Source organism: Cetorhinus maximus, chromosome 10 (genome assembly GCF_964194155.1).
Source record: "Cetorhinus maximus chromosome 10, sCetMax3.hap1.1, whole genome shotgun sequence".
Lineage (NCBI taxonomy): Eukaryota > Metazoa > Chordata > Chondrichthyes > Lamniformes > Cetorhinidae > Cetorhinus > Cetorhinus maximus.
The window spans coordinates 133,067,329-133,083,419 of NC_135888.1; the positions used below are offsets into that span (position 1 = coordinate 133,067,329).

Genomic DNA, 16,091 nt, shown 5'->3' on the forward strand with positions numbered 1-16,091 from the left:
CTGCAGCGTCAGGGTGAAATGGGCATGGGAGGAAAAAATACAAAATCAAATCAATGATTTGCAAGCTAAATATCCAAGACCAACAACTATCCTGTTTTAAAAGTTGTATCTTATAGCTCTGGATGGAAACCCCTCACTCACAATTAGCAATCGTATGGCTGATTTTAAACCATGATCGTTGAGGTGCTTTGGAAAGACATGAGAATCTTCTCACCTCCACCTTCACTTCAGGAAGGATTGTTTCAGAGGTGCCTGGACTTGTATGGCTCCAATGCAGAAAAAATTAGGTTGCTATGCGAAAGAGAGTTAACCCTTTACATGCTCAATCTTTAATACATCTGCTAAAGCCACCTTCTGAAAATTTCTGAAGTTTGGCGGAAGAATTTTCAGAACCAAGCAGATCACTGTGTCCACGCTAAGCACTCTTGGCATCTTCATTCTCAACATGCTTCACATGGGATTTATTTAATAGCTGTTGCCATTAGGTTAGCTTTGTTCACTCGGGACCACAACCTTCTTTAAGAGCCACTGTGAAGCATATTATTGTTCTTCTTTTAAAACATTAAAGGCAAAATAATTGCAACTGCTGCTGATTTTGCATTATTCCCCTCCACTAATTCAAGAAGAGTTGAAACGGAGTAACTTCCTCCTTGTCACTCAGTTCACTTCCTACTTGGCACTCTTTCACGATTCTGCAGCTGCCCTGGTGGGAGTTGCCTGTGACTCTTTGACCAGAGAAGAAAGTGAGTCGCCATCTGTATTCCACAGAAAAGGGTCTACCCTTGATGGTTTAAATGAGAAGGGACTGAAATGGCATGGAGTCCCAAGCAGGCACGTAGCACTGCAACACCACTACTCTTCCCACCGGCCTTCCCCATCAATCACCGCTACAAGACTCTTCTTTAGCTATTTTTGCGGACTTTGGAGCCTTGTTGGCATGTATTGACAGAGCATTAATTCCATCCTTTCCAGACAACTGCTTTAGACCTTTTGTGCCCCTCCTCCTCCAACAACTACAATCTGCACCCACCCCCGTCCACATTAAAACAAGTATCCAATAACTCCCATGTCTGCTGTGTCAGGGACCAGAAGATCCTGCAAGTGAATGGCAACCCCTCTCCCGCAGTTCGCCTTTCCAACCATTGGATGAAAGTCTCTCTATTTCCTCCCCCCAAGTCCAGCTTAGGGGACCGTACAATGAGAAGAGTTAGGACAAGTGGAAACCAGTATCACAGCATACATCAGCCTGGAGCTCAGCAACTCTGCTCGTAGAGATAATACAGATGGGAGGATTAGAAGGGAATAAAGTCCCATTGCTGTAGTGGGGCTCACACTTCTGAGGTTGGGTTCGAGGTACAGTGCAGGGAGCTCTGCACAGTCTCAGCATTATCTTGTCTAAAGCATTTAAAAATTCCTCTCTCTGTCAGGAAAGCCTCACATGTAGAGGTTCTGACCTTCTGTCCATTAGTTACAGTTATCTGCACCCACCTTTCATTTCTTTACTTTTCTCTCTTGCCTTCCACCATTATCCTTTTGTCACTTAATCACTCCTGACCTCCACCCTATCACAGACTTTCTTCATTACATTGAATGAACTGGACAGGAACTAAATGATTAGTCCAAACGTTCATGCAGGCGTATATGTTCCACACGAGCCTGCTGCCAACTCTCTGCATCTAGCCTTACCCTTTTGTTCTTTTCCTACCCTCCTCACTTGCTGCCGGACTCCGCACTTGCTTAAAAGCTGAACATCTCTAACACCTTCCAGTTCTGATGAAAGGCCATTTAGCCGAAACGTAAACTGTTTCTCTCTCCACAGGAGCTGTCTGACCTGCTGAGTATTTAAAGCATTTTCTGCTTTCATTCCAGTGTTAAAAAACCTGTGCTTGGGAGTGTTTGATCCTGATAGAGGTTGTTTCACCCCTGTTCCTTTTATGTTATGTTCTTCAAAATGTTCATATCCACCCGCTCCTGTCCCATAACAAGCAACTCACCTGCCCACCCAACAGACCCCTACCGGACCTACCCGACAACGCAGCGAGCGCTTTATCAGGAGATGCTTGTGCTTTGGGTACAACTGGGAAGCAGAGATTGGCTGAAAGTCTGGCTGCAACAGTCGCTGGTGAAGGGTGGTCACTGCACAGATTAAAACAAAGAAACCGATTAATAGATTATTCCACCAGCCCCTTTCATTCACTTAGTACTGAGAATCATAGAATGATTACAGCACAGGCAGCAGCCATTCAGCCCGTCTTGTCCATGCCTGTTCTCTGCAACAGCAACTCACCTATTCCCACTCCCTGATCTTTTCCTTGTAGCCCTACAAATTATTTTTCTTCAGGTGCTCAACCAATTCCCTTTTGAAAGTCACGATTTAATCTATCGCCACTACACTCTCGGGCACTTAACAAGAACTTGTTCCTAGCCCATTCATTGTGTGAAATCAGGTTGCAGGCAACCCTCCATCAACCAATTTAACCCATCGATACATCACAGAATTCACGTAGCATCCACAAAACCATCCTGTCACCCAGCTAAATGTGTGTACTGAGCCAAAGAGCCTAGGAGTCAGCAAGCTGTGCCAAATTGGAGGATCTCAGATGGGATAGTGGTAAAGGTGCTGGGACTGCACTCGTAGCACTTGATTACAGGTTGTGGAATCGGCCAATGTTCTATCCTAAATGACTAAACTTGCTAGGAAAGTGCAAGTGCATGCACACTGAGCAAGAGGACAATCAGACCCTGCACTGTGTCTACACTGGGCTGGAGCAGAGTCAGACCCTGCAGGGTGGCCACACTGGGCTGCAGCAGATCAGATCCTGTACTGTGTCCACACTAGGCGGGAGCAAGATCAGACCTTGCACTGTGTCCACACTGGGCAGGAGCAGGGTCAGACCCTGCATTGTGTCCACACTGGGCGGGAGCAGGATCAGACCTGCAGGGTATCCACACTGGGCAGGAGCAGGGTCAGATCCTGCACCGTGTTCACACTGGACAGGAGCAGGGTCAGACCCTGCATTGTGTCCACACTGGGCAGGAGCAGGATCAGACCTGCAGGGTATCCTCCTTCTTGGGCTTTCCCAGTGGAGGCTAAAGATGACACGGGGTTACTCAAGAGCAGAATTCTCCCTCAGTCAACAATACAGACAAGAAACTCAGCTAACTAGCTATTTACCTCATTCCTGATTGTGTGATCTTTGCTGTGCACACACCAGCTGCTGCATTCATGCAAAAAACTAACTGCAGACCGAAGCAACTAGAAGGGCTATGGCACAGTACATATAACAAGGAGTTATTTCCTCTCCTCGAGGCACTGACTCTTGCCAGTGTCTAGCTGCAAAGCTGTCGTACACCACCAATACTCTAATACATGTGGCAGTGCACTTGGGCAGGAGGACAGTGGCGGTACTCAGCATTCATGAATTTCTATCACGTGGATTTTAGCACCACATACATCTGTCTGCAAGCATGCTATCTTCAGAAGGAATATTAATATTCTTCCATTAAAGTTAGTTATAGAGCCAGTCAGGTTATTATTGAATTCCATGTTCAGTACATAGTACATCTGTGACAACTTGGCTTGGCTGTTACCCTCAGGCAGGTTGAGAGCTCTAGTGTAATAATCCTCTGGAAGCGGCTCCACTTCTTCTAATGGCTGGGCAGGCTCGATCTTTATCTCTTTGTGGTCCTCTGCTTCTTTCAGCCTAGAAGACAGGATGACGACACGTTAGTAAGAAATCCAGTTAGCTATGGCAACCAAATTTAACTGCCTCCTATGCCAAAGGCTCTGTGCTCAGCAAAGGGTCATAGAGATACAAAGAGCCAAAAGATTTCCTTATGTAAAGATCTAGGGTTCCCCCCACTCACTGGCATCCTTTTGTACTTGCCCCAAATGACCGTTCCTAATGTAAGCCAATCAGCAAAATATTTGACTATCACAGCTACCCAAATATGTCCTCCCTTTTTGTCCATACACGTGCACTATAAAGGAGGGCATCACTGGACAGCGATCAGAAACAGGAATTTACTTTTAGTCCCATCCCTTCTCTCTTGGCCCCCAGACTCCTGGAGAAGAGCTGGGAATCAACTGCAGCCTACTACTGCTTTCTAGCTGGGATTACCCCACCCCAGTCAATAGGGGCTGGGTTCAAACCTTGGACCTAATTTGCTCCGCAGAATCAAACATCTCGCTACCAGCACAACATACCATTCAGTCCAGAGAGTTAACTGCTCCTGCAGCAAGAACCAAGCATGCTAAAACACACAGAGTGCAGCAAGGAGCAAGGTGCTAAACATCCCCCACTCCCAAAATCTCAGCAGCCACACCAAGTGCAGTAAGTCACTTACGTTGACCCAGCAAGGGTAATGATAGGGGCCCCAGATCTCTGCCGCTGCAGTCTTGTGCCTAGGCCGTACTTGTCCTGAAATGAAATGCATCAAGATCACACAATTAATGTCACTCCTGAGGGATGCTTGCAAGGTTATGGCGTGGAGCTGTAGAATAGCGCATGGGCAAATAAAATTTATTCATACAGTGTCAGAATAATGCATTACAGGAGATGTATGAAATATTCAAAACATGCCCGCTCAAACAGAACAGAACAACCAGCAAAACAAGGACACAATCTGCCTTTTACTCCAAGATTATTTTGAGCTCTTTGAACAGTCGTGCACAAAGAGCTTTCCGGATATTGCCACCTCAAGCCTAATTTCGGTTTGAAAGGACAAAAAAATAAATTATACCAGTGGGAATTTCCCACAGTTTGAGTTTCTCACACTCACTATACATCATTACACAATAAGCAAATTAGCATTAGTACAATTTTTTCCGTGGCATATTGCGAAACACTAAGTGAGGGCTGGCATACATTCACAGAGACTTCCTTATTATGATAAGACACACATATTGTTTATATGAACCCATGTATTGATGACAAACACATGTGTATGATAGGTTACATATGGCATTATATACATGCTGATCACGTTTTATATACACATACATACACACACAAACATATGAACATACATACCAACAATTGAATTAGGAGTTGGCCATTCAGTCCTTTGAGCCTGCTCCACCATTCATTAAGGCCATGGCTGATCTGACTGTAGCTGAACCCCACCTTCCTGCCTACTCCCAATAACCTTTGACTCCCTTGTAAGTCAAGAATCTGAGAGAAAAAAATTCTCATCTCTATCTTAATGGGAGATCAATTATTTTTAACCTGTGTCCCCTAGTTCTGATCCCTCCCACAAGGGGAAACATCCTCTCAGCATGCACCCTGTCAAGTCCCCTGAGGATCTTATACAAGAGATTCTACAGATTGGTGACACTGATGACCAAAGTCTATCTCTGTCACAAACCAATAAAATGAAGACAATCCCAAACCTAAAATAATTTTTAAAAGGCTTAAACTCATCTAGAAACAAAAATTATAATACACCACCCGCCCCCTTCTCCACAGCACTGCTTGCTTTACGCAGAAGGCAAATTTCTAAAGATTGATCGAGCTTGAAAGAGGTTTGACTTTCTTCCCCACATTTAAGCCAAAGGAGGCCTCCCAACTCCTAAACCACAATAGGCCACAGTGAAATGCTGGACATGCCAATATGGACTCCCAATGTATGACACAGCAACAGTGGATGACTGAACGTAGTAACTAACTCACCACCACGTGTATAGTGTGTGTCTGCACATGCGGAGAAGCAGCAATATTGAGACAAAAAAAAATCATTCAGCAGTTAAAACAGTGTAGTTAACACACACAACCCAAACAAACAAATTGGATCAGGCTGCGCTGATGGGGGTCCTTCATCTTTTGGGTATCCATAGACAAAAGGGGATGGGGAGCTTCATTCATTTTACACAAAAACAGTACACACAATTGTAAATAAATTTCTAAGGGTCCTTGAGCAAATAGCCCGTTGTATCCAGATGCCACTGATGAACCATACCTTCAGGCTAACCTGAGAGCCAGTCAAGAGCAGCCTCACCCCCAAGTAAACATGGCCATAAGACCACATCTGACCCCATATGTTCAGGATTCCAACCCTTCACTGCCTTCGCAAGTTCTTAGAGAAGTAATTTGCAAGATTATAGGTGAAAAGCTAGGCAGGCTAATTGGATAGCTTTTTGAAAGAGCTGGCTCAGGCATGATGGGTCAAATGGCCTCCTTCTTATTGTCAGATTGTATGATTTTACCACTATCCGTTACAGCATCTACCCGCTTCTTAAAGGAGTCGTGTGCCATGCCATGCCAGCAACAATCCTGGCTCCCTACTCCAGCTGTTGCTCACCATCTAAGTAAAGCAATGCTTCCCGAAATTAGTGCTAAATTTGCCCTGTGAGAACCTGACCCTGGGCCCACTTGCCCTCTCGATGTGGATGAAAGTACCATTGCAGGTTTATTTTGCCTATCCTATTAAAACATCTTATACACTTCCACAAGATCTCCCCTGTAATGACACTTTGAACATGGACAGCCCTTAGTTCACCAAGTTGGATATCATACAGGGCAGAAGGATGCCATTCGGCCCATCAAACCTGTGTCTACTCTCTGAAAGAGCTATCAAATTAGTCCCAGTTCTCCCTATTCTTTCCCAATCGCACTGAAAATCTTTCCTTTTTAATTATTTACCCAATTCCTTTCCAAAAATTTAGTGAATCTGCTCCCGCCCTTTCAGTCAGCGCATTCCCACTCATAACTCGAATCAAAAAAAAAATCTCATCTCCACCCTGGATTTTTTGATATAGCTAATGTTTAGCAAGTTTTCCCAAAAGGTTTCAAGTGCCTTTCATATCAACACACTTTTTAAATTAAAAGTGGATGGCTCTTTCAGCAAGCCGACAGATGCACAATGGTTCAAATGGCCTCCTTATGTGCTGTAAGATTCCAGGATCCCATAAACACAAGATGTGCTATATCCCACTTTCTTTTGCTTTATAAGAAATATTTTTGTTGATCACTAAAAGCCTTTCATAACAGCTTCAGTTGAACAGCAGCTGTTTCAGATAAGAAAAAAACTGCATTAAATCATTTTCCAATCAATTTTGCTACAGCGCAAATCATGTGCATTCTAAAAAGATCCAGTTACCCCATTGAAAGGAGGAGTATAGGGCTTGTGCAGGTATCTCCAGTTAAAAGGCCAGCACCAGAATGTACTCTCCCTCCATGCTGCACGGACCAATTCTGTGAACACTACACAGGTGGTGGTACAATTGTTGAAATGGGGGTCCCCTCAACCGAGAATCAAGAGCAAGGGAAGGATTCAGATGCTGACAAATGAGCCATTTCTCCATTAGAGATACCTAATATCAGCATAAAGTTCGCACTCCTCAGCAGTTAGGGACGCAAGTCATTCAGCCCCTCGAGCCTGTCCCATTGCCATTCAACCAGGTTATGGGATAGAAGTAGTACTGAGGGAGTGCTGCACCATTAGAGATGCCATGCTTTAAATAAGACATTAAACCAAACTGTCCTCTTAGGTGTACATAAAATATCAACTTTGAAGGATCCCAGTACTTTGAAGAAGAGTAAGGGGGACGAGTGGGGGATTGGGGGCGGTGGGGGTTCTCCCTACTGTCCTGTCTAATACTTATCCTTCAACCAACATCACTAAGACAGATAATCAGTTCACTTATCACATTGATGCTTATGTGAACTTGTTATGTGTGAATTAGATAACATGTTCTCTGACATTACAAAGTCATGACTCTTGAGGTTGTGAAAGGCGCTATAGAAATGCAAGACTTTCTTTTTCTTTATGGCTGATTTCTATCTTGACTCCATTTATCTACAATTATTCTAAATCCATTAATATCCTTATCTAACAAAAATCTATCAATCTCAGTTTTGAAATTTTCAGTTTTCGGGAGAGCATGTTGTTTTGTCGAGTGGAGTTAGGTCCTTCTGCTCTGTCCCAACAATGTGGCTCAACATGAACCTCAAAAACGGAGAGCCCAACAGTTGTGTTTGTTACATCATGTCAGAACCAGAGAGGTTTACAGAATAGGAAACAGTCACCACATTACGGTGTTACTGCATTACAGAATCATTTCACCATTAAAAATGCTAACACCACTCCCACAGCACTCAATCTCAAAGTGTCTTCAGACTGGAAAAGGAATCCTGGCAAATTTCATGCAAAAGAGAAACTGAGCAGGTAGAGGTGAACTGGACAATGTGCCTGCAAGGGCTGGGAGTGAGGTACCAAGGTAGATTCTCCAAAAGCAGTAGACTATTTAAATGGATGAGAGATTGCAGAACTCTGTGGTACTGAGGGATCTGGGTGTCCTGGTACATAAATCACAAAACATTAGTATGCAGGTGCAGCAAGTGATTAGGAAGGCAAACGGAATGATGGTGTTTATTCCAAGGGGAATGAAATATAAAAGTAGGGAAGTTTTACTGCAGCTGTACAGGGCCTTGGTGAGGCCACATTTGGAGTACTGTGTAGTTTTGGTCTCCTAATTTGTAAAAGGATATAACTGAGTTAGAAGTTGTTCAGAGAAGCTTCACTCGACTCATTCCAGGGGTGAAGGGCTTATCTTATGAAGAAAGGTGGAACAGATTGGGCCTATACCCATTGGAGTTTAGAATAATGAGAGGTGGTCTTATTGAAACATATAAGATCCCGAGGGGACTTGACAGGGTGGATACCGGAAGGATGTTTCCTCTTCTGGGGGAGACTAGAACTAGGGACACAGCTTAAGGATAAGAGGTCACCCTTTTAAGACAGAGATGAGAATTTTTTTTCTCTGAGAGTCCTTAGTCTGTGGAATTCTCTTTCCCGAGAGTAGGGGAGGCTGGGTCATTGAATTTTTTCAAGGTTGAGTTGGATAGATTTTTGGTAGACAAGGGAGTCGAGGGTTACAGGGGGGCAGGCTGGAAGATGGAATTGAAGCCACAAGCGATCAGTAATGATCTTATCAAATGGCGGAACAGGCTTGGAGGGGTGAATGGCCTACTCCTGCTCCTAAGTCCGATGCTCCTATGGAGAGTCAAAGGTATCAAGGCTGAAGGGATTCCCTCCAAAGGGAGATTTGGAAACAGGAATGAGAATTTTTAAAATCAAGATGTTGCTTAACCAGGAGCCAATTATGTCAGTGAGCACAGGAACGACAAGGAAAAGGGCTTGCTGAGAGTGACAAGTTTTTGATGACAAAGCACTGACAGCCAGTCAAGCACAACAGGGCTGAAAGAAGAGCAGGACCTTTTACAGGCGAGGGCATAGGCTACAGCACTTTGAAGAAATTACAATTTGCAGAGAGCAGAGTGACTTTGAGAAGCCAAGCGTTGAGGCGATGGAGGCAAGCACTGTGGTTTGTGGGCTGCAAGGAAACAGCAGAGGGCGGTCCCCAGTCAGCTGAGGAGCCATGGGAAGGAAGTTCAGGTCAGAGTCACATCAAAATCCCATGCCTCCTGACATAGACAGTGAGGCTAATGGAATCAAGGCTAAAGGTCATAAGCACCGATGCTACCCTTCCTCTTTGTTTCACCAATTCAGCAGACATGCAGGATTCCTTTGCGGAGGACTCACAGAAAAGGCGAGCGGCATGTAGTTTCTGCGTCTAACCAGCTTCTTGCGATCACGTTCGATCTTCTCTCTCTGTGCCAGTTGGTGGTAATACTCCAGCAATTTGTTGATCTGTTGAGGAACGTGGAGAAAGATACAGCTTAGAACATCAATTTACAGTCCACATTGAGTCGTCTCAGGCATTTTAACTCCCTTTACCTTCAGCTCAATTCCCCTGACAGAAATGGCAATGCTGAAATAAGTGAAGACTTTTTAGAAAGCTCACTTTTATATAACTAATGTATCTCCAATGTAAACCTTGTTTAGTCTGCTCTCAATTGCAAAATATTAGATAATGAGAATTTTGAACTAAACACAGTGAAACGTGCATAAATGGACACTTACTGAGAGGCCCAAGTGAGTATGGTAGCATAACAACAACAAAAATACCTGGAAAAACTCAGCAGGTCTGACAGCATCTGCGGAGAGGAACACAGTTAACGTTTCGAGTCCGTATGACTCTTCAACAGAACTAAGGAAAAATAGAAAAGAGGTGAAATATAAGCTGGTTTAAGGGGGGGTGGGACAGGTAGAGCTTGATAGAGGGCCAGTGATAGGTGGAGATAACCCAAAGATTGTCATAGACAAAAGGACAAAGAGGTGTTGAAGGTGGTGATATTATCTAAGGAATGTGATAATAGATGACATTAAGGGTAGAAAGTAGGAAGAGCAAGGTACAGGAGCCCTAGTGGGGGTGGGGTGGGGGGAAGGGATCGAAATAGGTTAAAAGGTAGAGGTAAAACAATGGATGGAAATACATTTAAAAATAATGGAAATAGGTGGGAAAAGAAAAATCTATATAAATTATTGGAAAAAAGGGGGATTGGAAAGGGGGTGGGAATGGAGGAGAGAATTCGTAATCTAAAATTGTTGAACTCAATATTCAGTCCAGAAGGCTGTAAAGTGCCTAGTCGGAAGATGAGGTGCTGTTCCTCCAGTTTGCGTTGAGCTTCACTGGAACAATGCAGCAGGCCAAGGACGGACATGTGGGCATGAGAGCAGGATGGAGTGCTGAAATGGCAAGCGACAGGGAGGTCTGGGTAATGCTTGCGGACAGACCGAAGTTGTTCCGCAAAGCGGTCACCCAGTCGGCGTTTGGTCTCTCCAGTGTAGAGGAAACCGCATTGGGAGCAGCGAATGCAATCAACTAAATTGAGGGAAGTGCAAGTGAAATGCTGCTTCATTTGAAAGGAGTGTTTGGGGCCTTGGACAGTGAGGAGAGGGGAAGTAAAGGGGCAGGTGTTGCACCTTCTGCAGTTGCATGGGAAGGTGCCGTGGGAGGGGGTTGTTCAGTGAGAGATTTCTCCTTAAACTCCTCTCACTTCCTCCAAATAAAAGATGTGGCTATGGGTACCCGCATGGGTCCCAGTTATACCTGTCTCTTTATGGGGTATGTGGAACATTCCTTGTTCCACTCCTACTTTGGCCCCCTCCCACAACTGTTTCTCCGGTACATCGATGATTACTTCGGTGCTACTTCATGCACTCGTCTGGACCTGGAAAAATTTATTAATTTTGCTTCCAATCTCCACTCCTCCATCATTTTCACATGGTCCATCTCTGACACTTCCCGTCCCTTCCTTGACCTCTCTTTCTCAATTTCTGGTGATAGACTGTCCACCAATATTCATCACAAACCTACCGACTCCCACAGCTACCTCGACTACAGCTCCTCACACCCTGCTTCCTGTAAGGACTCCATCCCATTCTCTCAGTTCCTTCGCCTCCGTCGCATCTGTTCTTATGATGCCACTTTCAAAAGCAGTTCCTCTAACGTCTTCCTTCTTCCTTAACCAAGGTTTTCCACCCACGGTGGTTGACAGGGCCCTCAACCGTGTCCGGCCCATCTCCCACGCATCCGCCCTCACACCTTCCTCTCCCTCCCAGAACCATGGTAGGGTGCCCCTTGTCCTCACTTATCACCCCACCAGCCTCCACATTCAAAGGATCATCCTCCGCCATTTCTGCCAACTCCAGCATGATGCCACCATCAAACACATCTGCCCTTCACCCCCCCTGGCGGCATTCCGCAGTGATCGTTCCCTCCGGGACACCCTGGTCCACTCCTCCATCACCCCCTACACCTGAACCCCCTCCCACGGCACCTTCCCATGCAACTGCAGATGGTGCAACATCTGCCCCTTTACTTCCCCTCTCCTCACTGTCCAAGGGCCCAAACACTCCTTTCAAATGAAGTAGCATTTCACTTGCACTTCCCTCAATTTAGTCTATTGCATTCGCTGCTCCCAATGCGGTTTCCTCTACACTGGAGAGACCAAACGCAGACTGGGCGACTGCTTTGCGGAACACCTTCGGTCTGTCCGCAAAAATGACCCAGACGCTGTCGCTTGCCATTTCAACACTCTACCCTGCTCTCATGCTCACATGTCCGTCCTTGGCTTGCTGCATTGTTCCAGTGAAGCTCAACGCAAACTGGAGGATCAGCACCTCATCTTCCGACTCGGCACTTTACAGCCTTCCGGGCTGAATATTGAGTTCAACAATTTTAGATCATGAACTGTCTCCTCCATCCCCACCCCCTTTCCAATCCCCCTTTTTTCAATAATTTATATAGATTTTTCTTTTCCCACCTATTTCCATTATTTTTAAATGTATTTCCATCCATTGTTTTATCTCTACCTTTTAGCCTATTTCGATCCCTTCCCCCCACCCCAACCCCACCCCCACTAGGGCTCCTGTACCTTGCTCTTCCTGTTTTCTACCCTTAATGTCACCTATTATCACATTCTTTAGATAATATCACCACCTTCAACACCTCTTTGTCCCTTTGTCTATGACATCTTTTGGTTATCTCCACCTATCACTGGCCCTCTATCCAGCTCTACTTGTCCCACCCCCCCTTAAACCAGCTTATATTTCACCTCTTTTCTATTTTTCCTTAGTTCTGTTGAAGAGTCATACGGACTCGAAACTTTAACTGTGTCATTCTCCACAGGTGCTGTCAGACCTGCTGAGTTTGTCCAGGTATTTTTGTTTTTGTTTTGGATTTCCAGCGTCCGCAGTTTTTTGCTTTTATCTGAGTATGGTAGCATAATGGTTATGTTACTGGACTGGTAATCCAGAAGGCCGTGCTAATAACCCAGAGACGCAATTTCAAAACTCATCACACCAGCTGGGGAATGCAAGTTCAGTTAATTAAATAAATCTGGAATAAAAAGTTAGTATCACTAATAGTGACCATTAAACAACCACAATGCAGCAAAATCCTTTTACAACTGAAAACATGGGACACGCAAAACTAAAAAGTCTATCAACATTGGACTTTATCAGAGTCCCAATCTCCAGTCTGCATTGCAAGGGGCAAACTTGGCATGTGTTTGATATGGAAGGAAGCAGGAAGTGGCACAGAGCTATCATTCATTCAGCAAGTTCCACTGTACACAACACACTGGACATGTCAGAAGACTGAGCAATAACATTAACCAAAGCTAGCTCATCCAGTGGCTCACTGGATCAAGGCAGCAACCAACATGTGACTGCAGAACAGAAAACCAATTCTCAGACAGTGTGCAGTCAGCCAGTCTTCACTTTGGAAGTGATGCTACAATTTACCTCTGTTATCCCAGGACAGCGAATGGGAAAGACACAAAATCACAGAATTGTTATGGTGCAAAAGGAGGCCATTCAGCCCATCTTGTCTGCACTGGCTCTCCGAATAAGCATTAAGAGTCAAATCAGCCAGCCCTCTCGCTATCCATTCAATGCCAAAAGAATTAAGGGATATAAAAGATAGTGCAGGAAGGTGGAGTTGAGATACAGCAGCCATCATCTCATTGCATGATGGAGCAGGCTCAAAAGGCCAAAAGGCCTACTATCCGGTTCCTATTTCTCACAAATCCTGATGGAAAGAGGACAATATCTAGCATAGCTTTAGTGGCACTTGCCCCCAACCCAATACTTGGCTGAAGAATTCAGCCGCATGCACATGGGTGCATCCAACAACCAGGAAGCTGTTTCCCAGCACTGGCCAGTATCTATATGAAAGGGGTGCTGGAAGCTGAATATAACACTACACTTACAGGATTTCTCATTTGTCATTGCACGTTTGTACCTCCAAACTCACCCGCTGCGTATGAGGATTCTCTGGTTCTTGCCATCCTCCACTGGCTAGAAGAGAAGGAATATGATTAGCACATTGCACAATGCTGCAAATACAGAAACATACAGAAAGGGTGGACAGGGAGAGGATAGCAACAGCATGTCTCAAGCACACCTCAAGGAACAGGAAAGACTTGCAGTTAAATAGTGCCTTTCTTGGCCTCAAAAATCCCAAAAAGCTTTACAGCCAATGTATACTTTTGAAGGAGTCACTGTTGTAAAGTAGGGAAACGCAACAATCAATTTGTGCACAAGGTCCCGCAAACAGCAATGTGATAATGATCAGATAATATTGGCGAGGACACCAGAAATAATTCTCCAGCTCCTCTTTGAAGAGTGCCATAGGATCTTTTACTTCCACGAGAGGGAAGACCGGGTCTGGTTTAACAGCTCATCCAAAAGACCCCTTGACAGTGCAGCACTGCACTAGGAGTGTCAGGCTGGATTATATGCTCAGGTCTCGTGTGAGGCTTCAGCCCACAACCTGTGGCTCAAACAAGAACGCAACCATCTTCTACTCAAAGCTCAGGTGCAAATGGGTTGCGGTACAGGTCTAAGTGAGCAAAGATAAAGAGATGGAAGATCTTGGTCAGGGACCGGATGTTGGAACCTGACACTGAACAGAACATTGATGCCACGCAACAGTGGGTTCAGGCCCAGCAAATCCATGGCTGTTGATTGCTCAATTTCATTGACTACAGCTGGGAGGAGTCTGCTCCAACCTGCAGGGAGACGGCATCAATACCAGTCGGAGCTGCAGGAAATACACAATTCAATCCTTCCTGTACTCCTGGTCGCAGAAAACAGTCCTTCACTTCAAGTGAACGATAAAAAAGGTCAATAAAACAAAATTAAAAGTAATTGGTTAAAAATGTGTAAGGTAACAATGATACGTGAAACAACCTGCGTCTACGTAACACCTTGAATGCAAAAACATCTCAAAGGAAATGTCATAGGTAGGACAATGTGGAAAATTATACAATCGGGGAGGGGCCAGTTTGGCCAGAGAGGCAGTTTTAAAAGAGGTGAGGGGCAGAGAATGCCAGATTCTATTTTGGGTTCAGATTTGTGCTCTCTCACAAGAATAACAGCTGTAGTAAATGAATGCAGTTAGCAGGGTTCAGATTAAATTCCACTTGCTCCCCTTGTGATTCTCCCTGTTTGGAAATACAATAGAATAGGACAGTACAGGAGGTGGCCATTTGGCCCATTCATTGAAAAAGCTGCCCAACTTAGCCCCATCATGGTCTTGCCACTAATTCAGCTGAGTCAGCACTACTTACCCACAGATTTGTCAGCCATGCCGACATCTCTAGAAGTCCAGCGGCAGAAGCCACAGGCCAGATAGTAAGCCTTCTTCATGGTGGTCTTCGCTGGGTCATCAGGCAGAGGCGCTGGGATGTTGGTGGCTCTTGTGGAGAGAGTATGCATGCAGCATGGGCAGTCAAAACAATTAGCGCACCTGCAGAGCACAAACCATTAAGTGAACGACCAACAACAGACATAACATAAATCTAAACAATCAATTCCTGCAAGTATGCAAACCAGAGCCATTCTGGAATTCAGTCACAATTATCACAGTTTAAAATATACAGGGGTTGGGGAAATGTGTGAATGGAAGATATCATTTGTTTTACAGTTATTTGGACAGAGTTTAAAAAAAACTGGGATTGTTCTCCTTGGAATAGGCAAGGTTAAGTTAAGATTTAATAGAGGTGCTCAAAATTGTGTGTGGTTTTGATCAATAGGGAGGAACTGTTCTCACTAACAGGAGGGTTGGAAACCAAAGGACACAGATTTAATGTCATTGGCCAAGGAACCAGAGGGGAAGATGAGAATTTTTTTTTAATTCAGTGATCTGGAATAGAATGGTGGAAATAATTTCAATAGAATTGCCAAGGGGAAATTGGGTAAATGCTTGGAAGAGGAAAAATATTTACAAGGCTCTGAAAGAACAATTGGGAAATCGGATAATTGGATAGCTCCTTCAAACAGCCTGCACAGGCATGATGGGCCTGATGGCTTCCGTCTGCTTTGCATCAATCTTTGATTAACACCTTGGCATTAAGGCCGATGTGCATCTGGCTCCTTTGATGACTCAGCTAGTAAGTACGCAACCCAGATATTACTGGGCCATACATACCAGACAGTCTTTCATCTGTAGTAGAACAGGGGATCTCAGTAACAGAAGCGGTAAGTATACTGCAGCATCCCTGGGCTGGGAAGTGAAACAAAGTGCAGCTAAACCTCCCGTTCCTGGTTACATGGTACACAAGAGCGACAGGACGGAGGCAGGTGGAGAAGAGAATCAGGCTAGGCCACAAAGTGCAGCATTGTTGAATAAATAACCTGCCAACTCGATGATGGGTGAGGCAGCAGATAGCTGGCATGCC

At 44.8% G+C, this 16,091-nt stretch overlaps 1 protein-coding gene across 1 annotated transcript in view; it reads right to left on the reverse strand.

Moving 5' to 3' along the window:
- dctn4 (dynactin 4) overlaps positions 1–16,091 on the reverse strand; it is a 46,814-nt gene that overhangs the window by 17,245 nt on the left and 13,478 nt on the right. Inside the window, exons 3-8 of the mRNA XM_078551185.1 lie at positions 14,982–15,160; positions 13,664–13,707; positions 9,544–9,651; positions 4,348–4,421; positions 3,592–3,704; positions 2,027–2,136 (exon numbers count right to left, since the gene is read on the reverse strand). Coding sequence (XP_078407311.1) covers positions 2,027–2,136; positions 3,592–3,704; positions 4,348–4,421; positions 9,544–9,651; positions 13,664–13,707; positions 14,982–15,160 — 628 coding nt within the window. The remainder of the gene's footprint in view (positions 1–2,026; positions 2,137–3,591; positions 3,705–4,347; positions 4,422–9,543; positions 9,652–13,663; positions 13,708–14,981; positions 15,161–16,091) is intronic.